This window comes from Anoplopoma fimbria, chromosome 5 (genome assembly GCF_027596085.1).
Source record: "Anoplopoma fimbria isolate UVic2021 breed Golden Eagle Sablefish chromosome 5, Afim_UVic_2022, whole genome shotgun sequence".
Lineage (NCBI taxonomy): Eukaryota > Metazoa > Chordata > Actinopteri > Perciformes > Anoplopomatidae > Anoplopoma > Anoplopoma fimbria.
The window spans coordinates 9,479,188-9,505,789 of NC_072453.1; the positions used below are offsets into that span (position 1 = coordinate 9,479,188).

Genomic DNA, 26,602 nt, shown 5'->3' on the forward strand with positions numbered 1-26,602 from the left:
TGGGGGGGATTTTTACTTTACTTGAGTACTTCTATTTTATTCTGCTTTACTTTGGAGATTGTATTTTTTATTTCTACTGGTATTTTTACTTTAGTTGAGTACTTCCATTTTATTCTGCTTTACTTTGGAGATTGTACTTTTTATTTCTACTTGTATTTTTACTTTTCTCGAATACTACCCTTTTATTCTGCTTTACTTTGGAGATAGTACTTTTTATTTCTACTGGTATTTTTACTTTTCTCGAGTACTACCATTTTATTCTGCTTTACTTTGGAGATAGTACTTTTTATTTTTTACTGGTATTTTTACCTTAGTTGAGTACTTCCATTTTATTCTGCTTTACTTTGGAGATAGTACTTTTATTTTCTACTGGTATCTTTACTTTAGTTGAGTACTTCTATTTTATTCTGCTTTACTTTGGAGATTGTATTTTTTATTTCTACTGGTATTTTTACTTTAGTTGAGTACTTCTATTTTATGCTGCTTTATTTTGGAGATTGTACTTTTTACTCCACTACATTTATTTAATAGCTTGAAGTTACTTCGTAGATTCAGATTACCAGAAACATATAAATAAACTACTAAAATATGATGTATTATTATTGATTAAACTGGCCAGCAGTATACTGGCTCTAGTGCTGTTCTGAAATATACGTTTAAAGTACATATGTGAGTATTTTCATTCATAATTTCATATCTATCATATTTGTTTAATATGATGGGTGGGACCTTAAACCTTAATGTAGTATAATCCTTGCAGGTTGACCACGTTTAAAATGGAGGTTATAACATTTTCTAAATCTTTCATTTTGTTCCGTTTGTTCAACATCTTTTTAAAATGCACAGAAGCAACAAACACTCAGCGAGCCACATTTTTTTTTTTAAAACACAGACACATTTTATGATTAAAAACCAGACTGGGTTTCGTTAAAATCGTCACATGTAAAGAAACGACAATTTTTGTAGACAAAATTCAAAAAAATATAAAATAAATAAAAGTGAAACAATCGGACAAAAAAAAAAAATGTTTTGTCAGCTTCCAAACATTATTTTTCTCCACAGTCTCCATTGACAATATTCACATTTGACATCAATACTGTTGATAAATGAACACAAAGTAACGGTTAATAGGTGAAATTTTTCAATACCTCTACATGAGTGTACAAGTGGTGCATGTCCACAAACGCATGCAAGTGTGTTTACAGATTAACTGGCAACATGATCCATGGATTTAAAAAAAAAAAAAAAAAAATCTTTCTTTTTGTGTGTTGAGCTGCGGTAAATGCTTTATAAACCGAGGTCAGAGGTCAAAGGGGAGGAGGGGGGGGGAGTCTGCAATCAAATGGGATTGTTCATTTTTTGTTCGAAAGCTTTTCTGCGTCTACAGTTGAGTTAAACCGACGTGACAAAGATACAAAAAACAACCAAGAAACGTGACGTGTGAGGTGGAGAATGTGTCTTAGCTGTAGACCAACTGCTCCACACAAGAATTCTACACCTACAAACCACAGAGCCATGCCGTCCCACTGCCCCCCTACCCACCATCATCACCCCCCACCCCCACCCCACCATGCATCACATACACTTTGCACCAACACGGAGGTCAGACAAAATCCAGTACACAGTACACGGCATAATCTCTAGAACAATGCATGCTCTCGTGTTTTCACGTGCCCCAACAACAGATATATTTATATTTATATATTTATTTCTATTTTTTTTGCAGATTTGTTATAATTGCACATAATCTGTTTGACTAACTAGTGCAGGTGAAAGTAAAAAAACTAAATGGTCAAAAGGTATTTTATTTGTTTTAAAAAATGGGTGCTTGATTCAAAACGTTCAGATAAACACACTGTAAAGATCAGCGGTTCCCAAACTGTTTGTCTTTAACCCTTTAAAACGCGTAAACTGGCTGAGACAAGTTTAACTATAAACATATTTTTCATTAATTTATTTGACTCCTAAACGACGTTGAACTGTGCGGTAATTCTAAAAAAACAAGTGTTCGGCCATGTCAGCATCTTATATCTTTCTTTAACATGTTAACATTCTATTTATTAGCACCACTGTTAGCACAAAGGTTTGGACGGTTAACATTTTTGCCCTCATGTTGGCTCTAGATGAAAAGTCAGAGCTCGGGAGGCCAAACAACGTTACGCAGGGAATTTTAAAAAATAAACTACGACTTGAACATATTTCTAATATACGTATTACACTCTAAGGACTTTGAAATTGTTGACTAAATTTAGTGAAATTATCTTTTTTAAACAATATTTTACCATTTCTGTTTGTTAAATCTTAATATATATTATAATAAAATTACAGATTTAAGTTTGTCCTTACGCTAGATTTTGATTATTTATTTACACATAACATCATAATATGTTAAGTGGGCATCAATTTAAATCAAATTCAAGAGCAGCAGAAAAATATTTTTGTTAATATGTGGACACACAGCAACTGCCAACGTCACACTTAAATTGTTTTGCAGTCTTGTGTAGGATTTTTCTGGTCTATTAATTCTCTGTGTAACTGGTTGAAAACTACCAATTCACTTTTATTCTGCTAGTGACTCGTTATATTTTTCTGCATGTAAAAAATGCAAAAAATATTTTCTGCAAAATAAAAAAACCACTGCGTCAGAGGATCCCCAAAGTCAGCAGGGTTCAACATCTGGGGGATATGAACGTCTGCACACAACTTAAGAGCAAAAGTGAGAAGAGCGACTGAAACATAACATCATTTTTTTTTTGCTTTTCTATCTTTTTAACCATCATTTGACGCTCCCTCAGTTTGAGAACCGCTGAACTATAAGCAACCGAGGGACGATCCAACTGGGACCATGAAGGTTTACAGGTATAAGTGCTTTTAAGAAGGTTGATTACATACATTTAAACAGAATGGGATCATCAGAAGTGGCTTCAGCATGCAACTCAAGAAAAAAAAAAGGAGAAATTGATTTCTGATAACAAGTGCACTGAGTTTTACTAAGATAAAAGCAGAGGAGGGAACTCTGCTCTGTTGACTCCCTCCCATTCTGGTAAAACACAAAGCAAACCACCGCCACTGGTTTTAGCAGATTGGTACACAATTTTTGAACTCCCTGTGAGGAGTGATGTGAACGGATTCAGCTCAAAAAGCAAATGGCACAAAGAAAAATCAGCCGGTTATCAGTTTGTTTGGCCGGCGTCTCTTTAAAAACACAAACATTAGAAAACCAGCAAAGCACCGCGTTACACACTTTACCTCAGGGAGGTGTCTCCTGTTTTATATAAGGGATGAGAGGCACCGAATGATAAGAGAGGGGGGGGGGAACAACTGTGCACAACACAGGTCAAAAGGCACAACACTGGACACACACGAAGGGAAACAACACCCAAGGTGCTTGGCAAAAAAAGGCCCGGAGAAACAACAAGGGGGGGGAATAAAAGAAGTGCTCCTCAAAGAGACGTTTGGGCATTTTTAGCAGCTCACAACTCAGATTAGCAGAAACTGCAGAAACTGCACAAAAACACACGTGAGAAGAAAAACAACAACAAAAAACAACGAAGAAGAAGTTACATCAAAGTTTGAGCTTGGAGGCCTCAAAGAGCGGGACAACAGCACAGGTACAGGTTTGTTTCTTTTTGTTCATGCTTGATATAACGTAACTGCATCAAATATGGTCTTTGTACAAAGAAATGTGTTTCAAAGTTATTAAAGATCTTTTTTTTTTTTCTTAAAATGTGAGTTCAGTCTGAGATGTTTCAATTCTCCATGTGATATGTGTAAATACGGCTCAAACTCTGCGTTAAGTTGCTTTTCTAACAAGGCTGAGTTTACACCAGTGATGACGTTGATGGCTGTTAACATTGTGTTTTTGTAGCATGTGGGGGTTTAAAAAAAATCAATGATTCAATCAGCAGAAATCAATCAACCGGCAAAAATTCAATGGTTTCAGTTTTTCCAAATGTTGAGATTTTTACTTTTTCTCTGTTTTATATCAATGTAAGTTAATATTTTTGGTGTTCATTGAAGGAAAAAACTATTTGAAGACGTCACCGTGGGCTCTAGGAACTTGCATTTTTCACGTTTTTCTGAACTAATTAGCTAAAAAGGAATCATTATTTGCAGCCCTACAGTTGTATGACAGCTATGGCTGCAACTAACGATGATTTTACGGATTAGTTTCTCAACAAACTCGATTAATAGATTATTCTAAAAAGCGTCTGAATTGTGTAAAATGTCACATTTTCCCCGGTTTCTTCAAACCCTAAAGATATTTAATAGACAATGATATAAAACAGAGAAAATAAGTTACAGTTGCAGATATAGTTTCTGTTAATCTATTAATCCGTCATTTAACTCCAGCTTTAGCTACTTAAAGCTTGCTTCAGTTTTTTTAAATGCACATTTGAAGTAGCAGCAAATTCAGTTTTACCTGCACAAAAAAAGAGAATTTCACAATGAATAATTTGAAAACTTGAACATATTCAGCCTGATAATCGTTTAGTTTCACTATAAGTTCAGTGTGCCGGTTATAAAAGAGGATAGTTTATATGTTTTCAATGTTGTTACAAGTCTTAAAATCAGCTCTATCACACTGCAACTTAATGTCAGTTATATTTCAAGAGGAACTTGAACTTCAGCCAAGTTATTTTCTATCTGCTGGCAGGGCAAAAACAACATCACATAACATCTGAAATATAAAGGCGTTGCTCGAGGACACCTTGTGGCAGGTTCGCTGACAGTCTGTAAATCTCTCCGTCGACGTAGGCTCAGGTATCTTTTAAACGTGACAAGTACGGTTATGCACGTGCGCAGCAGTTGCTACAAGTTCTGCAAGAACGTGAGACGATGCAGCCACAAGTTGAGGACTAAAAACAGAGTGAGCTGATGGCGGCGATGAGATCAGCACGAGGTGCTTTAGGTGTTTGAGGCAGCAAAACAAAAATTGTCTGGACTGAACGACACTTTTCCTTTAACCCCTTATTACAATTTTAAGATATGCAAGAGATCAAAGTAGGATATCTAAGAGCAAACGCTTTCTCTTTTTTTTTTTGAGGAACACTACAGAAAACGTGCAGCTGAAGAAACGTTGTGATATTTCATTCGTGGACATTAAAAAGCAGAGAGGCACCGCACACACATGTACTCACATCCATGTGACCGAGTTTGGGGGGGGGGCCTTCTGGTTATGAAACGTGATATTTTTCTCCCGTCGTTTAAATAGACTCATCCACCGAGAATATGTAAATATATGACAACTATGACACAGAAATCAGTAATTACACCATTTTCATATTATTTCATCATGTAGCCTATATAGATGTTTATAGATTCCTCACATGCCTTGACAAATTGTACAGTCTTTTTTTTTTGAGTCAGTTGTTTTCCTTTTTTTTGCGCGGAAATATCCCAAAATGTCTCCAACCAGAGGAGGAGCGACCGAATGGAGCTTGTGAGCAGGAAACAGAGGAGGAGGATGGCGCGGTTCGTTACTCCTTTAAGGTGTTTTTTAAAAGATGAAATGATCAAACACAGCGATCGGACTCCTCCTTCGACATCTAGCCGAGGATTCTGGGAGTGCACAGAGAGAGAGGCGGCGGGCGTTCACTCCATCAGCAGGTTAAAGAGGCTCAATCCGTGGAGTTGCGTTCGTTCCTTTATGTCCTTTGAGAGTCCTGAGGAGATTTCTGCTGAGTCGACAGAGCCAAATGTAAAAGTGATGATGATGATGATGATGATGTCTGGTAGCAGCTCTGTGCTCGGCGTCCATCAGCGCCGCAGTGACACTGACCGTCAAAAGGAAAAAAAAGCTGCTTTGAGGAAAACCGCTCTCTTGTAATCCCTTTTAAACTCCACCTGAAGTCGTTGATGGAGGAAGAGGAGGAGGAGGAGAGGGAGGCGTTGGGTATCCCCCGCTGTGGAACGGCAAACCACAGGAGGGGAGGAGGTTTGATGATGATGATGATGATGATGATGATGAAGGCTGCGATGGTAGGACGGTAAACTCGTGGATCTCGATGAAAACTGGAGAAAATGTTCCGTTTTATTGTTTTGTTTTGTTTTTTTTGTCGATAAAGTGTTTCTTTAGCTCGGCGTCTCTTCACATCCTCGAGCCTCGCTCCTGAAGGATCTGTGGGGACAGAAAGGAACAAAAGTCAGAAAATCCCTTTAAAATAATACCTTTAAATCTCGAAAGTAATATCTCAGAAAGCTGGTGAGATCACGTCATTTATAAAAGACACAAAAGAACAAAAATATTTTCTTCTTAAATGTGAAGATTTACTGTTCATCTCTCTTTTAAATGATTTTATGTTGGATGTGTTGATATTTTAACCGCTTGTGAACCATTTCCATATTTTTTAAAAACATTTTATAGACTCAATTGACAGATTAATAAAGATTATGGTAGCTTCCTCCGATTTATTAGGGGAGGGGGACTTGAGATAGTTATAAATATATATAATAGAAAGGGTTTGTTTACATTGCTAGCTGCAGATTAACACATGGAAACTATGTTTTGTTCTGTAATGTTGCAGGAGGAAAAATAAATTGTCAGATATAGCCTCTGTGATATTTTATATTTTTCTCATTGTCAAAATATCCCACGAAAAGACCGAAATCAACAACAGTTCCTGATTTCAGGACTCCGTCTTTGTTTCTAAGTTCATCAGTTCCTACTGAAGATATAACTTTGTGTTAAACGGCTCAAAAATATTTAGTTATATTTAAATGAGGAGAAAAACTAAAGGGCTCAGTAATTAAGATTGTGACTGTAGTTTTTAATCAAAAAAAAAGGAGGAAATAGTGCAATTGTTCTGGGACTATTTTCAGTGGCGGATTAATCCATATTTGTTTTTCTAGTTCAGAGGTTCATGACCTTTTGTTGGTATCAACTCTGTGTTGGTTTTGGTCTTTTCGTTGGATTTGTTGACATAAAGAAAAGTAGAGAACAGAACAGATCGCTCACCTTGGCCTTCTCGGTCGGCTCGATGACGATGCCGTTGGTGGAGTTGTTGAGTTCCCGAGAGACTACACATAGAAACTCTGCCTGGTCCTCGTTGCCGTAGTTATAAGAGGAGCCGATACTTATGAGCTGAAGATCGGAGAAAAACACAAAGACAGAAAATATTAGGTTCACTGAAAAGCTCTGTGACTGAGCAGAGTTGGAACAATTTGCATTCTGGGTAATATTTCTATTTCTCAAGTTTTCTCTATAAGAGTATCAGCTTTTCAAACGAGAGGATCTTCTTTTTTTTTTATGTGTATCATTGTAAATGAAATATCTTCGTATTTTAGATAATTGGTCCAACAAACTATCAGTTTGAAGATGTGAAGAAACATTTCACATTTACAGATATTTTAATGACAAATGATTAAATCAATCAATCAAGAAAGAAATCAACAGAATAATTGATGGTGAAAAATTAATTGGTTGCAGTCCTAGTAGTCAACAGACGTCAGGGCTTCTGTGTTTGTTTCAAGTGACAGTAAAGTGATAAGAGGTGACAATAAACTGAATATATTTGAGTTTTAAACAGTCACCCCCAAAGCGAGAGCAGCAAAACAAACAAAAAAATCTGCAAATGAATCAAATATGAAAATGATTTACTATTAATAAACTGCCGCAGGGGACTACAGACAAAAATGAGCTCGCTAGCTAACTATGACACATTTAAATAGAGATGGAAACTGAAATGTTTATTAATGTGCACCATCACTGGTAAATAAATATATAAATATTTTTTTTTCCCTTGAAAAATGCATCCTAAATAAAATGTATTATTATTATTAAAATTATCGTTAATATGAGCAGATATATGATGCTAACTATCAGTGCTTTTTTATATATTTGGTTTGATAGACAGTCTAATCATGATTAAACTGGCTTCCCAACGCTTTATCCGTCAGTAATAAATATATAAATATTTCAGACCTCTCTCCAAACGACTGAATCATGAACTAAAGCATGACAAAAATGAAAGAAAAATACAATCTGTATTTTCTGCACCTGCTCAAACTTCCAGCCGTCCGACATGGTTGAGACCATCTGTGTGAGCTCCTCCTCTTGGCACTGAAGTACTCGGTACACGTGTTTCACGGGACCCTGAATGCAACGCGACACAAACACACACACGGAGAGCAAACTTTAACAATCTGCACACAAATAAATAAAAAGTTCTTGTTTTTATTTGTACTAGAATCCGTCTTCTGTACCTGAGAGGTCCGGTTCTCGTTGTCCCGTATCCTCTCCTTCACCAGCCGCACCAGAGACGCGATGTTGTAGAACTCTGCTTCCTCCAGAACGCCTGACAAAAGAAAACATTTAAATCATCATTAGACGTTATTGTTTTTTGGTCTCTATGTACTTAAAACTTATTAATAAAAAGGTTGTTTTTTTTACCTTCCTCTGCCAGGTTTTTATCCATGATCAGCTTCCCATGCCGAAGGTAGTTGAGGATCGGGCCGAAGTACGTGGGGTCCCTGTCGATCAGGTAGGCGCCTGTCTCGTCCTGCAGGGAACAAATAAAAATGTTGAGAGAGGATTTGGTTTGTCTTTACTGTTAAGAAAGGGAGAAATGTTCCAGAAGAAGGAGAGTTAATAAAACTTAAGAAACTTAAGTCAGATTGACGAGTCGATTAGGTCCATATCATCAGCTTGAACAACAGCCAAACTGGTCTTTGAATATAAAGCTCTATTTCCCTGAAAGTCAGTGTTTTTTATTTTATTTTCCATGTTGTTAGCAGAGGTTTGTCTATGTTTGAGAAGAGTTGGTCCACCACTTTCACTACAAAAGACACAGCAGGAAAACATCTAGGTACAAATTATAAATGGAATTAGAGCTGAATTAATTTGTTTGGTTGATGGACGGAGCTTTAATTGGCAACTATTTTTGATAATCTTGGACTCAAGAGAGAAAGTAAAATATATTGTCGGCCTGGTATATCTAGCTACTAAAAGACTCATAATTTCCCCTTAAACTTACATAATAATAGGATCGTCATATACAAGACAGCTTCACATCTGCATTTAACCAATCTGAAGCATTTAGGAGCAATCGGCTGATGTAAAACTTACGAGGAGCAATAGCTCGCTTAAGGACGTTTCCATGTGGACACAAGGAACCAGGGATCAAACTGCCAATCTTGTTAATTAAAGAGACGACCTGCTTTACCCACTAAGTCACAGTAAGCCATCTCGCTTCCTTCTCGTAAGAGTTGCACATGCTCAGTACCAATCGGGGACGCTTGGGAGAAAATGGCATCGTGGAAAAAGACAAACTGTGCGTTAAAATACCAGGATGTTCTGGCTATGCTGACCCACAATCCTTTGCACATGAGCAAAGGAAGGTTAAAGCTGACATGTTATGAGGAAGTAGTACGTCCCAAATGAGTACATTCTAAATGCAACACAGCATACTTTGTAAAAAAAGCTGCAGCATGTACTAAAAGTAAAAGTGTGCGATTTGGAACGCAGCTAAGGTTTATGAGCATTTCAGTCGTCATGGAAACAGGACGTTTAGTTGGGCGGCGTTAAGAGGACGTTGGAGAAACTTTAAATTAATTCATCATTAAATAAAACTATTTGATATTGGGGGCAAATAAAATCACTGTTGAATCTTGTAATCGATTGATCGTTTGAGGCAGTTTTCAAGCCCAAAAATGCCACATATTTGCTGGTCCAAGCTTCTCCAATGCTTTTTCTCAGTGTTATCTGTGCTTTTCTTAAAAGAGTCTCTCATCATGAAAACAAGAATATTTTAAAACTGAATATCTTTGGATTTTGGACTCTTGATCTGACAAAACAAGCAATTTGAAGACAACGATCAATGGATGTCAAGAAAATAGTCATGCATATTGATATCAGTTTTGACTCATTCTATGATAATGATTTCAGCCGTATCACTTTAACTGGAGCAAAAGTCTGTCATCAATAAATATAATTTACTTTAGTACACCACTTTTACTTACAATAGTAAATAACAGAGTATTTCTACACAGTGGTATTACTACTTTTACATATCATCCAGCTGTAAATGGCCATTTACCTGTGTCCTGTTACCATGTATCATCCTATTGAACATAAGGTTATGTCCATTATGTTATTTCATTACGATGCCTAAATGTATCTATTTAAAAACTGATTTTGTATAAAATTTATCTATATGACAACGAACTCAACTTATTCTTGTAGTTATTTATTTTCATATTCAATTACTCCCCTATCTGTTATTTTCTTTGTACATTTGTTTCTGTTTTTTTATTTATTACAGATTTATTTATTATCTTTTCACTGTTTTGAATCCTTCAAAAAAATACAGTAGATTAAAAAAATAAAATATATATATATAGGCAAAAATAAAGCAGCTGTTTTTATTATTTGAAATTCATCCCATTTTTTCTTGAATATTGCAGATTAAAAAAATAAATATATATATATAAAAAAATAAAATGTATCTATTTATTTGACAATTAACTCAACTTATTCTTGTAGTTATTTATTTTCATATTCAATTCAAAATACTGTATATAAAAAAGGAAACCCATAACCAGCCTCACACTCTCCCTTATCTGTGTTTGACTTAATAAAAATAATAAACAACTAAAAACATCACAATAGAGGTAAAGAAGGGTCCCTGGATGTTAATATTACTTTATTCTTCCTTTTTTTATGTATTTTTTCATGCTTTTTAGGTTGTTATTGTCATTTCCCTGGATGTTAATATTACTTTACTCTTCCTTTTTTTTTTTAAATGTATTTTTTCATGCTTTTTAGGTTGTTATTGTTATTTCCCTGGATATTAATATTATGTATTATATAAATAATATTATATATTTATTACTTTATTCTTCCTTTTTTTAATGTATTTTTTCATGCTTTTTATGTTGTCATTTCCCTGGATGTTAATATTACTTTATGTATTTTTTCATGCTTTTTAGGTTGTTATTTCCCTGGATGTTAATATTACTTTATTCTTCCTTTTTTTATGTATTTCTTCATGCTTTTTAGGTTGTTATTTCCCTGGATGTTAATATTACTTTATTCTTCCTTTTTTTTATGTATTTCTTCATGCTTTTTAGGTTGTTATTGTTATTTCCCTGGATGTTAATATTACTTTATTCTTCCTTTTTTTATGTATTTTTTCATGCTTTTTAGGTTGTTATTGTTATTTCCCTGGATATTAATATTATGTATTATATAAATAATATTATATATTTATTACTTTATTCTTCCTTTTTTTTTTCATGTATTTTTTATTACTTTATGCTGCTTTTTATGTTGTCATTTCCCTGGATGTTAATATTACTTTATGTATTTTTTTCATGTTTTTTCATTTTTTAGGTTGTTATTTCCCTGGATGTTAATATTACTTTATTCTTCCTTTTTTTTTTTGTATTTCTTCATGCTTTTTAGGTTGTTATTGTTATTTCCCTGGATGTTAATATTACTTTATTCTTCCTTTTTTAATGTATTTTTTTATGTATTTTTTCATGCTTTTTAGGTTGTTATTGTTATTTCCCTGGATGTTAATATTACTTTATTCTTCCTTTTTTTATGTATTTTTTCATGCTTTTTAGGTTGTTATTGTTATTTCCCTGGATATTAATATTATGTATTATATAAATAATATTATATATTTATTACTTTATTCTTCCTTTTTTTAATGTATTTTTTCATGCTTTTTATGTTGTCATTTCCCTGGATGTTAATATTACTTTATGTATTTTTTCATGCTTTTTAGGTTGTTATTTCCCTGGATGTTAATATTACTTTATTCTTCCTTTTTTTATGTATTTTTCATGCTTTTTAGGTTGTTATTTCCCTGGATGTTAATATTACTTTATTCTTCCTTTTTTTATGTATTTCTTCATGCTTTTTAGGTTGTTATTGTTATTTCCCTGGATGTTAATATTACTTTATTCTTCCTTTTTTAATGTATTTTTTAATGTATTTTTTCATGCTTTTTAGGTTGTTATTGTTATTTCCCTGGATGTTAATATTACTTTATTCTTCCTTTTTTTATGTATTTTTTCATGCTTTTTAGGTTGTTATTGTTATTTCCCTGGATATTAATATTATGTATTATATAAATAATATTATATATTTATTACTTTATTCTTCCTTTTTTTAATGTATTTTTTCATGCTTTTTATGTTGTCATTTCCCTGGATGTTAATATTATTTATGTATTTTTTCATGCTTTTTAGGTTGTTATTTCCCCTGGATGTTAATATTACTTTATTCTTTTTTTTTATGTATTTTTCATGCTTTTTAGGTTGTTATTTCCCTGGATGTTAATATTACTTTATTCTTCCTTTTTTTTTTAATGTATTTTTTCATGCTTTTTAGGTTGTTATTGTTATTTCCCTGGATGTTAATATTACTTTATTCTTCCTTTTTTTAATGTATTTTTTCATGCTTTTTAGGTTGTTATTGTTATTTCCCTGGATGTTAATATTACTTTATTCTTCCTTTATTTTTTTTTTTAATGTATTTTTTAATGTATTTTTTTTCATGCTTTTTAGGTTGTTATTGTTATTTCCCTGGATGTTAATATTACTTTATTCTTCCTTTTTTTATGTATTTTTTCATGCTTTTTAGGTTGTTATTGTTATTTCCCTGGATATTAATATTATTTATTATATAAATAATATTATATATTTATTACTTTATTCTTCCTTTTTTTGTATTTTTTTATGTATTTTTTAATGCTTTTTTTCATGCTTTTTAGGTTGTTGTTATTTCCCTGGATGTTAATATTATTTATTATTCCTATGTATTTTTTATTTGTTATTTTTCTTTCCTTTTTTTATTTTTTTTTATGTATTTTTTCATGCTTTTTAGGTTGTTTTTTCCCTGGATGTTAATATTACTTTATTCTTTATTTTTTTTGTATTTTTTCATGCTTTTTAGGTTCCTGGATGTTAATATTACTTTATTCTTCCTTTTTTTATGTATTTTTTCATGCTTTTTAGGTTGTTATTGTTATTTCCCTGGATGTTAATATTACTTTATTCTTCCTTTTTTTATGTATTTTTTTATGCTTTTTTTTTAGGTTGTTATTGTTATTTCCCTGGATGTTAATATTACTTTATTCTTCCTTTTTTTTATGTATTTTTTCATGCTTTTTAGGTTGTTATTGTTATTTCCCTGGATGTTAATATTACTTTATTCTTCCTTTTTTTATGTATTTTTTCATGCTTTTTAGGTTGTTATTGTTATTTCCCTGGATATTAATATTATTTATTATATAAATAATATTATATATTTATTACTTTATTCTTCCTTTTTTTATGTATTTTTTAATATATTTTTTCATGCTTTTTAGGTTGTTATTTCCCTTTTTATTTATTATATAAATAATATCATATATTTATTACTTTACTCTTCCTTTTTTATGTATTTTTTAATGCTTTTTAGGTTGTTATTTCCCTGGATGTTAACATTACTTTATTCTTCCTTTCTTTATGTATTTTTAATGTATTTTTTCATGCTTTTTAGGTTGTCATTGTCATCATAGTGTATCAGAGAACAGAACCAGTGAGTGCATGTCATTGAGCCCATTAGGTGAGGCTCTCTGTGCCCACCTTGTCGGAGTCCAGGTCGGGGTCCTCCTGGCACAGCCGGAACAGGAACGACTTGGGGTCGCGGCAGAGCGTCTGCTTCGTCGTGATGAAGTACGTCCCGCCGACGTTCAGCCGAACCCAGCGCGAACCGGGCTTCTCCCCCGGTTCTGACGGGGAGCTCGGGCTGCTCCTCGCGGGGAACCCGAACACCGAGCGCCCTCCTCCTCCTCCTCCCCCCCGCCGCTGCCGCTCGACACCCCGCCGGGGCTGAGCTGTGCGCTCCGCGGAGGCACCATGAGGGTGGGCGAAGCGAGGCGCAGAGAGCCGCGAACATCGCGGTGGTGCTCCGGCTGCTCGATGGTGCTGGTGCCGCTCGGCTCCACCGCATGCAGTTCAGCCATTTTATTTTTTTTCTCTCCCTTTGTCTGTCTTTGTCTGTTAATAAAAACACACAACTGCACGGTTATCTGTCGACACTCTGCAGGGAAACACACTTTCTCGCCGATTTGTAAACAGAGCGCGGATCTTTTTCCTCCGACGCGGCAGCGGCACGCGTCAGGGCGTAGCTGCTCCGCCTGCACCGCCTCCGAGCTGCTCCGGCCGCCGACGATTACGACGCGGATACGACCCCTAAAGTCTGCACGGTGGAAGCAGCATCGCGTTTACTCGTTTCCTCGCCGGATAAATTGCTCATTCTCGTCTGTTCAAACGTTAATCAGAGGGGGGGTAAAAAAGGGCACTACTTCCGGGTTGTAACGTGATTACTGTTTACTTCCGCCGTGTCGACGTTTTTCAAAATAAAAGCAAACGCGGTTATATTTCGTTGGTGGGATTTTATCTTCTCAGGGAGGCTATATATTTTATTTTATTTTTTTTATATATATATATATATATGGATTTATTATTTATATAATAAATAAAAAGGGAAATAACAACCTAAAAAGCATGAAAAAATACATTAAAAAAGGAAGAAAAAAGTAATAAATATATAATATTATTTATATAATAAATAATATTAATATCCAGGGAAATAACAATAACAACCTAAAAAGCATGAAAAAATACATTAAAAAAGGAAGAATAAAGTAATATTAACATCCAGGGAAATAACAATAACAACCTAAAAAGCATGAACAAATACATTAAAAAAAGGAAGAATAAAGTAATATTAACATCCAGGGAAATAACAATAACAACCTAAAAAGCAAAAAGGAAAAATATTACATTAAAAAATACATTAAAAAAAGGAAGAATAAAGTAATATTAACATCCAGGGAAATAACAATAACAACCTAAAAAGCATGAAAAAAATACATAAAAAAAGGAAGAATAAAGTAATATTAACATCCAGGGAAATAACAATAACAACCTAAAAAGCATGAAAAAATACATTAAAAAAGGAAGAATAAAGTAATATTAACATCCAGGGAAATAACAATAACAGCCTAAAAAGCATGAAAAAATACATAAAAAAAGGAAGAATAAAGTAATATTAACATCCAGGGAAATAACCTAAAAAGCATGAAAAAATACATTAAAAAAAGGAAGAATAAAGTAATAAATAAATAATATTATTTATAAATAAATAATATTAATATCCAGGGAAATAACAATAACAACCTAAAAATACATTAAAAAATACATTAAAAAAAAGGAAGAATAAAGTAATATTAACATCCAGGGAAATAACAACCTAAAAAGCATGAAGAAATACATAAAAAAAGGAAGAATAAAGTAATATTAACATCCAGGGAAATAACAACCTAAAAAGCATGAAAAAATACATAAAGTAATATTAACATCCAGGGAAATGACAACATAAAAAGCATGAAAAAATACATTAAAAAAAGGAAGAATAAAGTAATAAATATATAATATTATTTATATAATACATAATATTAATATCCAGGGAAATAACAATAACAACCTAAAAAGCATGAAAAAATACATTTAAAAAAAAAAAAAGGAAGAGTAAAGTAATATTAACATCCAGGGAAATGACAATAACAACCTAAAAAGCATGAAAAAATACATAAAAAAAGGAAGAATAAAGTAATATTAACATCCAGGGACCCTTCTTTACCTCTATTGTGATGTTTTTAGTTGTTTATTATTTTTATTAAGTCAAACACAGATAAGGGAGAGTGTGAGGCTGGTTATGGGTTTCCTTTTTTATATACAGTATTTTGAATTGAATATGAAAATAAATAACTACAAGAATAAGTTGAGTTAATTGTAAATAAATATATTTTATATTTATTTTTTTTTTTAATCTGCAATATTCAAGAAAAAATGGGATTAACTTTAAATAATAAAAACAGCTGCTTTATTTTTGCCTATATATATATATATTTTTTTTAAATCTACTGTATTTTTTTGAAAAGATAATAAATACATTTTAATAAATAAAAAAACAGAAACAAATGTACAAAGAAAATAACAGATAGGAGTAATTGAATATGAAAATAAATAACTACAAGAATAAGTAGAGTTCATTCTCATATAGATACATTTTATACAAAATCAGTTTTTAAATAGATACATTTAGGCATCGTAATGCCTATATATATATATATATATATATATATCTTTTTTTTTTTTTTTTTTTTTAAATATACTGTATTTTTTGAAGGATTCAACAGTGAAAATATAATAAATACATCTGTAATAAATTAAAAAACAGAAACAAATGTACAAAGAAAATAACAGATAGGGGAGTAATTGAATATGAAAATAAATAACTACAAGTCCAAACTTTTGACTGGTACTGTATATAAAAAAGTAAACCCATAACCAGCCTCACACTCTCCCTTATCTACACCATATACCATTTCATATGTGTTCCTTCATAGTTTGGATGTCTTCAATATTAATCTACAATGTAGAAAAAAATAAAAAAATAAAATAAAGAAAAACCATTGAATGAGAAGGTGTGTCCAAAGAACAATATTTGAAACACATTTATACATTAATAAACACAAACTGTATAATAAAAAAAATGTGCAAAACATTAACAGTTACATAAGAAACGAATGCACTGGATATTATTTTCTGCTGCTAACTACAGGTGCAGTACCACCGTTAACCTGTGGAGGGCGGTGTGGCGCCATCGCTGCATGCATTACAGCAGCAGAAGAAGAAGAGTTTGACTATCTGAAGGCGCGTTCTCTCTGCTCCAGTGTTTGTTGTTGTTATTGAACCAGACTCCACTGACAGGTACTGTGCATTACACCTGTAATAAGGCTTATTATCACTGAGTTACGTTGTTATAACGGTTTGGTAATATTACATGTGTTATTTTAGATAAGATAGCTGCGCAGTTAGCATCCTGTTTTAGCCAGTGAGCTAGCTAGCATCGGTGCAGGAGACTGTGCATGCATGCATGCAATTCATTATTGTCATTTTTCTGCAGCCTGAGCCATGAGTGAGTTCAGGATCCACCACGACGTGAACGAGCTGCTCAGCCTGCTTCATGTGCGGGGAGGTGATGGAGCAGAGGGCTACATAGACCTGCTGCAGAAACACAGGACTCCCTATGTGACCACCACAGTGTCTGCCCACAGTGCCAAGGTGGGTGTGACTCAATAAGACATGTTTTAATACAACTTTCAGGGCACAGAAAAGTCCTGGAACATTATCAGAATGTCCTGAAGGTGATGAGGTGTCATGGGAGGATGATATTGTGACATTTTTGCAGGTATGATTAGTGAACAACTTGTTTTTGTTGCCAGATATGCATGCAACAACTGGTAGGAGAAATGAGGGCTGTGTTTGGTTTGATTAAGTACTTTACTTGTCCCAGCAGGAATTTGTAATGTTACAGTAGCTGAGAGCTAAAAAGAGAAAGATATTGTGCAAAAAAAACCAATTGGACCTGAGTTATAAGTGCATACTTTGTCGTTCATCGTCATATATGTGAGATTTTTTTTTCAGTGCAAGTTCTGCTATAAATAATAACTTTTAAAAGAGGAATGAGGAGAAAATTATAATGGGAAACCTGCAGTAGTTGGAGTCCAGAGTCCTTTATTATGCATATTTACATATGTGCATGTAATGGTTGTGACACAGTTTTATTATAGAAATATAAGTATATCATTTTGTTGAAGAACCTTATTGAAATGCGTAGAGGTCCAAACATCCTCAATGTTTGTTTTATCAGTATCAATACAATTTTGAGATTTCTTTTTTTTTTTTTTCTTAGAAATATATTATTGTTGAAATATGTTTTTGAAAATGATTTATCTCAATACATCATTTATTTAAATATAATTTAAATATAAAACAGCCAGTAGGAAGTAAAGGCTGATTTTACAGGAAGAACGGATACAGAGTTTAAATCAGGTTTGAAAGAAGCATATTACTATGAAAATGATTTGTCAAACTCCATGCGGAAACAAATGTGTTGCAAACTGGATATTCTCTCTTGATATTGTCTGTTACGTCATTTCCAGGTTAAATTAGCAGAGTTCTCTAAAACCCCCGAGGACTTCTTGAGGAAGTACGAGGAGCTAAAGTCCAAAAATGTTCGAAACCTGGACCCTCTGCTTTATCTGCTCTCCAAACTCTGCGAGGATAAAGAGGTAATACAGCGTTAATAAGCAGCTTGTTATATGGTTTTGTTTGTTATTACTTCAGATTAAATTATTTCACCCTTTTGGTGTTTCAGATTTAAAAGGATTATGATGTAAAGAATGAATCCCGTGTTTTCATATGATTGTCTTGCAACTCTCAACAATATTAAACCTTAATAGTTAACCTTTCTTATCACACCATCTCACAGTTTTGTCTTGATTCTTTTTTTTTTTTTTTTTTTAAAAGACACTCCAGTTTCTGCAGCAAAACGCCAAAGAGAGGTCGGAGTCATCAGCGAACACGACGTCCACCACAACTACCAGTTACAGTCTGCCTCAGACCAGCACCAAGATGTCCATGCAGGAGCTGGATGAGCTGCGGAAGAAGCTCGGCAACGTTACGGCCGGCTCCAACGCTCCTCTGGTGAGCATTCCTTACTCCGATGCAGCAGTTTGACCCGTAAAGCTGGAAGACAGGTCATTTCACAACGAACATGACGGAAACTAAAACCAAAACAATGATCAGACAGAGGAGAAAAGGCTCTGTGAAGGGAACTGCAATTCCGATTCATTTTTATTTGCGCAGCCCGACATCACAAATCACAAATTTGCCTCAGAGGGTTTTACAATCTTTACAATAGGGCTTGGGGGGGGGAAAAATCAATAGAGCATAGTATCGCGGTAGAACGTCTAAGTTAAATCTCATGTGTCTTCGTGGTTTTGTCTTCAGCCCGCTGAGGTCACACGGAAGATGCTGAGGGACAAACACAACAAGAAGAACCCGACGCAGCCCAACCCCGTGTTCCCTAACTGGGTTTATGACCGCCCCGCTCTCATCGGAGACTTCATCACCAGCCCGACTCCTCCAGGAGATCCAGCAGCAGCAGCCATCGGTAAAACAGCTTAAAATTCACGTCTGCTGCAAGACACCAGCTCAGTGTATTCTGTTAATACTGGATAAAGAACTAGGTCAAAACCAGTGTTTGTATTAGATTTTCTCGTTGGTTTTAATAATTCTGTCATAATCTGTTATTACCCATCATTGTCATTTGTTATTTATTATGAGACATAGGCTAAAGGCACATGCATGCAGCGCTCGCTGTCCTGTGTGTGTTTTTTTAACTAGGCATTTATAAGGGCCTTAATAGAAAAGATGAACAGAAACATGTCACCAACCGTGCGGCTACTTTTCATGTCAACACAAGGAGGCGACCTCCGGTTCTGAAAAGTAAAGCCAATGCTTCATGTCTTAAAGCTGTATTCTCTCTACTGTCCATCAGGGGGCGACTCCTCTGCTTGTATAGAAGTCTATGAGAAAATGACTCTACTTCTCTCTTGATTTATTCCCTCAGTAAACATTGTAAACATGAGTTTATGGTCTCAATCTCTAGTTTCAAGTCTTCTTCAATACAGCATGATGATCATTTAGTAAATTATGGTGCATTTAGAGTCAAATAGACCATAAAGCAGGGTATGCTTTAGGGCGGGGCTACACAGTAATTGACAGGTCGACACCAGACACGTATATGGTGTCTATAGGTCACTCTTCCGCAGTCCAAATATTGTCACTTCCTGTTCACTGGTTGCAAACGCCCCTGTGTGTTGTTCAGGAACCATGCCGCTGCCGGCGCAGGAGCAAGCTCTGGTGGAGGATCTGCTGTTTGTCCTGGTTGGAGTCGACGGACGAGACATCACCGCTCAGCCCGTTCTGGGGAGACAGAACCGCTCCTTCATCGTGGACTCGACGCTGGACATGTCCATCAAAGAGCTGGTCAACAGAATACTACCAGTGGCGTCGTATTACTCCACTATAACACGGTAAGAACGTGACAGTGCCGTTCACATGCATTCATAACTGAGGACAGATTAGATGAGTGGTGTTGTTTTTTTCCCTCAGCTTCATTGAGGAGAAGTCGTCCTTTGAGTACGGACAGGTGAACCACGCGCTGACGGCGGCCATGAGGACCCTGATGAAGGAGTACCTGATCCTAGTCACTCAGCTGGAGCACCTCCAGCGGCAGGGTCTGCTGTCCCTGCAGAAGCTTTGGTTTTACATCCAGCCCACCATGAGGACCATGGAGATCCTGGCCTCCATCGGTAAGAGTCTGGAGAACATGGGTTTTATGTCTTTGGCATTTTCTTTCCAGACTGTTTCGAAGCGGCTGCGTCTTCGGACCAAAGAATGTTAGTTTTCCTGCTATTTGCATTCTTGCACACTTCATTTGAGACTTTTGATATCGCAAATAATAAATGGAGAAGTGACACATGGACCAGCTCAAACACAAGAACAACATCTAAGGACAGTTGTCCTTGAACTTAGGTGCTTCTTCAGGTGAACACCAGCTGCTCATTTTAACCACTAGAGGGCGCTTGAACCCGGTTTCTAGAGAAATATACAGCAGATTGAGTCAACAACCAAAGGCACATGTTTTTTCAATTTGACATCAATAAATACATAATAGGAAATCTATACATCCTCTGAATGCCCTCAGTCTGTAGTTTGTGGTTGTAAACTTTCATGATCCTGATTCCTGCAGCTCTCTATTTTCCAGAAGATGACTGCACTAATCAAACTGTTGCTATTTGATTGTTTTATCTTTTATCTTTAGATACCTAGCGCTATTTTGAAAGTAAAAATAACATTTATCCACTAATTCCTCAGCGTCCTCGGTGGACAAAGGAGAGTGCATGGGCGGCTCGACGCTGAGTCTTCTTCACGATCGAACCTTCAACTACACCGGCGACAGCCAGGCTCAGGAGCTGTGCCTCTACCTCACCAAAGCAGCTAGCGTCCCGTACTTTGAGATCCTGGAGAAGTGGATCTACAGGGGCATCATCAAGGATCCGTACAGGCACGGCTCTAAACCCACGCTAAGAATGAACAAAACATAACTTATGCCTCTGTGTCTGCTCTGTGTTTTAATCTGACTGTGTCCTCTTAGTGAGTTCATGGTGGAGGAGCACGAGCTGCAGAAAGAGAAGATTCAGGAGGACTACAACGACAAGTACTGGGACCAGAGGTACACCATCGTACAACACCGGATTCCCTCCTTTCTACAGAAAATGGCAGACAAAATATTAAGCACAGGTAAAAAGAAATACAACATTATAAGAGCCTTTCTTAGAAAATAGGTTTTAATCCCCTTCCTCATTTCGTAGGGAAATACCTCAATGTGGTGCGTGAGTGCGGCCGCGATGTGACGTGTCCCGATGCCAGAGAGGTCCTGTACACCCTGAAGGAGAGGGCTTATGTGGAGCAGATAGAGAAGGCTTACAACTACGCCAGCAAAGTCCTGCTGGCCTTCCTCATGGAGGAGAAGGAGCTGGTTTCACGCTTGAGGTAACTGGTTTAAGGAAGGCTTGGTAATCTAGAGTAACGAGCAAGAGCACGCTCGATTTTTAAAACTATTCAACATTAAAAAAAACAGCCCATTGTTGCTTAATCTTTTCTAATGAAAATAGCAGCACTTAATTTGGAGTTACAGGAAAGATATCAGAGAGAGGATGAGACAAGACAGGATCAGCGTCATTGAAAAGCCATTTATATCTCATAATAATAGTCTATGTTTAAGTCTAAGTTTAAGCTACTTACATTTAACCCCAGGGCAGTTTACATTCAGAAAAAAGCAAGCATAAATAAACATTAATTAAAAGCTTGGAGTGCGGGACTTTGATATAAAATCTAAACTAAAATTCAAGTCCTTTTCAAAAGAGACAAAAGCTCTGCACTCCAGTTGAAGTCCAGATTAAATACAGAAATGGACTCTGTGTTAAAAGTTTCTCCTCTAACTTGTGGAGGCTTGCATTTGTATGTATTGATTTTTTGATATACCAATAAAACTGCCTGTGTTTGTTGTCATTTAGATCCATCAAACACTACTTCCTGATGGACAAAGGTGATTTCTTCGTGCACTTCATGGACCTGACGGAGGAAGAGCTGAAGAAGCCGGTGGACGATATCGTTCCTCCCAGACTGGAAGCCCTGCTGGAGCTGGCTCTGAGGATGAGCACCGCCAACACGGACCCCTTCAAAGACGACCTCAAGGTGGGAGGAAGAGAGACCGTAGTGCTCGGATTAATAAACTTATGTACACTAAAACTGCCCGAGTTAGACAGACCGGTGCATGAATATGAATCTGTGGTGCTGTTTGACCTGTTAGTTTAATGACGGTAGAGACACTAAAGCTTGTTTTTTTGAAAAAATCATTAAAATGGTTACCAACTAAAATGGTTACCAACTAAATACCTCAATAACAATATTCCAATGATATAGTAGGGTTATTACCTTATTATTACGTTATTTTAATTCGTTTATATTTACTTTATTTTTCTGTATTTCCTGTAGAAAATTAAATAAATAAACTGTTCAAAAAAAATAATAAAATAAAATATATTGAAGACCATGTGTCCAATTACAAAATATTATTTTATTATATTATTATATTATATATTATATTATATTATAATAAAAATGTTTATATTAGTAATGCCGCCTTCAAAGCCAGGAAGGGACAACACTTATGTCAAATTATGATATCCAAAATCTATGATGATATCTAGTCTCATAACACCATATCAATATAATATCAATATATTGTCCGGCCCTACTACAGAGTCTACAGAGCCTTTTAGCGTCTTGTTTCCAGCCCCAAACTGTTTTGATTTTGCCGAAACCCATAATATTAGCAGTAAAACACTAAGAGATGAAGAGTTGCAGGATTCAAAACAAAAACGGAACAACCATCCGTTCCTTCATCGTATACTGACACTGATCCAGTAACTGACTGATCTCATGATTCATGAGTCACGCTGTCTCACACTTCATATCGTCTGAACTTCCTCTCATCTTTCCACAGATTGACTTAATGCCTCATGACGTCATCACTCAGCTGCTGCGGGTGCTCGCCATCGAGACCAAACAGGAGAAGTCCATCACCAACGCCGACCCGACGGACGTGGCCCTCAGCGGGCTGGAGGCCTTCTCCTTCGACTACATCGTCAAGTGGCCGCTCTCGCTCATCATCAACAGGTTCTGCTGCTGATTTGATGTTATTTATATGTTTTATATTGTTTAGTTTTCTTAACCTTTAAGATACTTTAGCATCATGGTCATCATAATAATCAACAATAAATCCTGTAATGCTTAAAGAAATGCAGTAAACGTCAGCTATTTTAGAGAATAATCACTGTAATTTTGACGTTTTGTATTCATAGGAGAAAGGTTTCTTTATTTTAGAGACAACACGGCAGCCACAGATAACTAATAATTTAAACAATCAAAGGTATAAATGCATTAAAGGAATAATTTAATTCCTGTAATAATCCTTCATCAAACATAAAGTACATGTTGATGAATAATTGATTAATCAATTCAAATTCAAAGAGCTCCAGTTAGTAAACATTCCTCCCAGCAAAGATCCGAACCTCATAAATGTCTAAATTGTATCTTATAGCCTAAAAATAAAATAGAAAACATGCATTTCCAAATAATGTCAACAATATTTATGTTCAATTTTCAAAAAAGAATACTATTAAACATACAGAGACATGGAAATGTATGGAAAACAAATAGCTATCTTTAAATATATTAATAAAATACATACATTAAATAATGAAAGTCCAATACAATGAACTTGATGCCCACTTCTAATCTTCTAAATAAAATAAATAAAAAGTGCCTATTTTATTACAAAGGACAAACAGTGCTCTAATCAGCCTCTCTCTCTCTTTATTTATTCATTTTCCCCTCAAAAGAAATTCTCCTTCCTCTCTCAGTGAGAGAGCTGTTGTGAACTTTCTAAGTGGTAAAGAATCGATTCGATTGGCTCAATTGAGCAAAGTTATTACCGTATTAACTGGATTAGCTGCGCCCTTCAGAAGGAAAAAAAAAGCTCTGTGAAGATTATTATTTATTTATCAGAAATGTGTGACTGTCACTTGGTCCGAGCGTAAATTCTGTAGTAAGTAATCCGTAAATATATTTTAACACATTTTCATTTACACAAATTTTCCAGGAAAGCCCTGACGAGGTACCAGATGTTGTTCAGACACATGTTTTACTGCAAACATGTGGAGAGGCTGCTGTGCAACGTGTGGATCAGCAACAAAGACTTCAAGCTGTACTCTTTACATTGTGCCAAATGGTGAGTTGATGCAGAATTTAAGGGGGAATTTAAAGCAAAACAACAAAATGTCCTCACCCTCAAACTGCCCACACACAGGTTTGCTGCTGCGTTTGCCCTCCGACAGCGTATGCTCAACTTCGTGCAGAACATCCAGTACTACATGATGTTTGAGGTGATGGAGCCCACGTGGCACGTCATGGAGAACAACCTGAAAACCGTGAGTAAACGAGCTCTGATCTCACTGTTATCATAACACCAAAAGGTATTTTATCTGACGCTGCAGTTTGCGTTTGTTAAACTTCTCTCCTCTCCGCCTGCAGGCGTCAAACATCGATGACGTTCTCTGTCATCACACCAGCTTCCTGGACAACTGCCTGAAGGACTGCATGCTGACCAACCCAGAGCTCCTCAGGATCTTCTCCAAACTCATGTCTGTCTGCGTCATGTACACAAACTGCATGCAGGTATGTTGATCAAAAAAGGATATGTTTTTTTCTGCAAAACAGCTGCTTGTTTTCTGCTTGTAGAGACCTGACATAGTGACGTCGCATACAGCTCCGGTAGAGACCTGTCAATCAGTGTGTAGCCCCGCCCTAAATCATACCCTGCTTTATGGTCTGTTTGACTCTAAATGGACCATAATTTACTAAATGAACATCATGCTGTATTGAAGAAGACTTGAAACTAGAGATTGAGACCATAAACTCATGTTTACAATGTTTACTGAGGGAATAAATCAAGAGAGAAGTAGAGTCATTTTCTCATAGACTTCTATACAACCAGAGGAGTCGCCCCCTGATGGACACTAGAGAGAAAGCAGCTTTAAGACACTTTAAGAACTTTTTCTAAGCTGTTTTCTCTTTTCTCATGTGTTGCAGCGCTTCACTCAGAGCATGAGGTTAGAGCGTCTCTCTCTGGAGCAAGGCACCATGGATGGGCCTCCCACTCAGAGCGAACATGCTGAGGAGGCAGAGAAGAAAAGGCTGAACACAAAGGTATTCCCAAAAACCCTCATCAAAGAAACATGTTAACATCAACACTGCATTAAAACCAGGAAACATTCCAACTATTTCACAACTTTTGGTTTCAACACGTCTCAGATAATATGTTTATGTTCTTTCTCTGCTTCAGTTATTAGCGGAGCATGCAGACACCCTCCAGTCAGACGCAGGCTTTGAAGCCACCATCAGCAAGTTTGACAGTAACTTCAGCATGCTGCTGCTGGACCTGCTGGACAAGCTGAGCATCTACAGCACCAACGACTGTGAGCACAGCATGATCAGCATCATCTACAGGTAAAACGCTGTTAAAGTCCATGTGTTCCTGCATGTTACTGATGTTTTTGTTAATTGATAACATGCTAACTCAGCGCTTATGATTCCACAGGTTGGATTTCAATGGGTTCTACACCGAGCGTCTGGAGAAGATGGCCATAGAGCGGAGTCAGAAAGCATCAGTGTAGCATAAAAACGCAATAAAAACACATCCTTACTGTCTGTCCATCGTTACCATAACTTCCATTCAGACAAAAGAGCCGATGCTTCAGTGTGTATATTATATATCATGTACTGTTTGACATGTTGAGTTACAGTCTGGTGTTTGCAGCTTCATTTCAATGCTTCAAATTGTAAAGTTTAGGAAACGATGAACTAATGTGTTTATTCTGATAAAAATGAAAAGTTGTGGCACTCCATGTGGGTAACTTATTGTACAATGAAAATGTATGTTTGTATTCATTAAAAACAAGAATTTACTGAATGAATTAAGACCCTCAACATCCTTTAAACCTTTAAAAGAATGTTCTAGGTACGTTCCCATTAGGTATCATAGTCCTCGGAACATTCCCAGAAGATTATTTTTAAAAACCTCTGGTCAACGTACTGAGAAAGTTTTTTTGTTTAACAGAACATTTAGGAAACATCTTTTTAAACCATATAGAACCTTTTGGGGGACATTAAGAAGATTAAAAACTTCACAGGACTTATATTGAACGTTGAAGATTATTTAAAAAAAAACCTTTTAAAGAACCTTTTTAGGGAACAATCAGAAGACTGTTTTGAAAAAACCCTTTGCAGAACTTATAGTGAAGGTTCTAACAAAGGTATTCTTGAAAAACCTTTAGGGAACGTTCCCAGAAGATTATTCTTGTAAAACCTTGAAGGTTCTGACAAGGTTATTCTTGAAAACCCTTTACAGAACCTTTCGAAAAAGTTCCCAGACAGTTAGTCCTGAAAACCCTTTACAGAACCTTTCGAAAAAGTTCCCAGACAGAGTTTGTTTATTGGATTAAATCAAACTGGAGGAGATGAAAATTATTGTTAGTTGTTGCCTTAATGAATGCATGTAAGC

At 35.5% G+C, this 26,602-nt stretch overlaps 2 protein-coding genes across 2 annotated transcripts; one reads left to right on the forward strand and one right to left on the reverse strand.

The window, feature by feature from the left end:
• Positions 1–899: 899 nt before the first annotated feature.
• Positions 900–14,308, reverse strand: kctd2 (potassium channel tetramerization domain containing 2). The gene is given in 7 exon segments (XM_054598971.1): positions 900–6,121; positions 6,959–7,084; positions 8,000–8,095; positions 8,206–8,297; positions 8,393–8,501; positions 13,579–13,794; positions 13,797–14,308. Coding segments are annotated over 7 exon segments (831 nt in total). The 5' UTR covers positions 13,959–14,308; the 3' UTR covers positions 900–6,091.
• Positions 14,309–16,684: 2,376 nt separating this feature from the next.
• tubgcp2 (tubulin, gamma complex associated protein 2) lies at positions 16,685–26,016 on the forward strand. Its single transcript, XM_054598958.1, has 18 exons — positions 16,685–16,773; positions 16,970–17,127; positions 18,009–18,137; positions 18,376–18,552; positions 18,859–19,021; positions 19,739–19,946; positions 20,026–20,225; positions 20,791–20,980; positions 21,071–21,216; positions 21,288–21,468; positions 21,993–22,173; positions 22,985–23,157; positions 24,143–24,271; positions 24,350–24,470; positions 24,574–24,717; positions 25,132–25,248; positions 25,385–25,548; positions 25,640–26,016. The coding sequence occupies exons 2-18, from the start codon at positions 16,978–16,980 to the stop codon at positions 25,713–25,715; spliced, it is 2,649 nt and encodes an 882-aa protein (XP_054454933.1). The 5' UTR covers positions 16,685–16,773; positions 16,970–16,977; the 3' UTR covers positions 25,716–26,016.
• Positions 26,017–26,602: the final 586 nt, after the last annotated feature.

What these genes read in the sequence shown, in the direction of transcription:
- tubgcp2 (XM_054598958.1), top strand. Translation starts at nt 16,978, where the DNA reads ATGAGTGAGTTCAGGATCCACCACGACGTGAACGAGCTGCTCAGCCTG. An exon ending in TATTACTCCACTATAACACG is followed by an intron (nt 19,947 to 20,025) that starts GTAAGAACGTGA and finishes TTTTTCCCTCAG; the next exon opens with CTTCATTGAGGAGAAGTCGT. An exon ending in CCTTCAAAGACGACCTCAAG is followed by an intron (nt 22,174 to 22,984) that starts GTGGGAGGAAGA and finishes ATCTTTCCACAG; the next exon opens with ATTGACTTAATGCCTCATGA.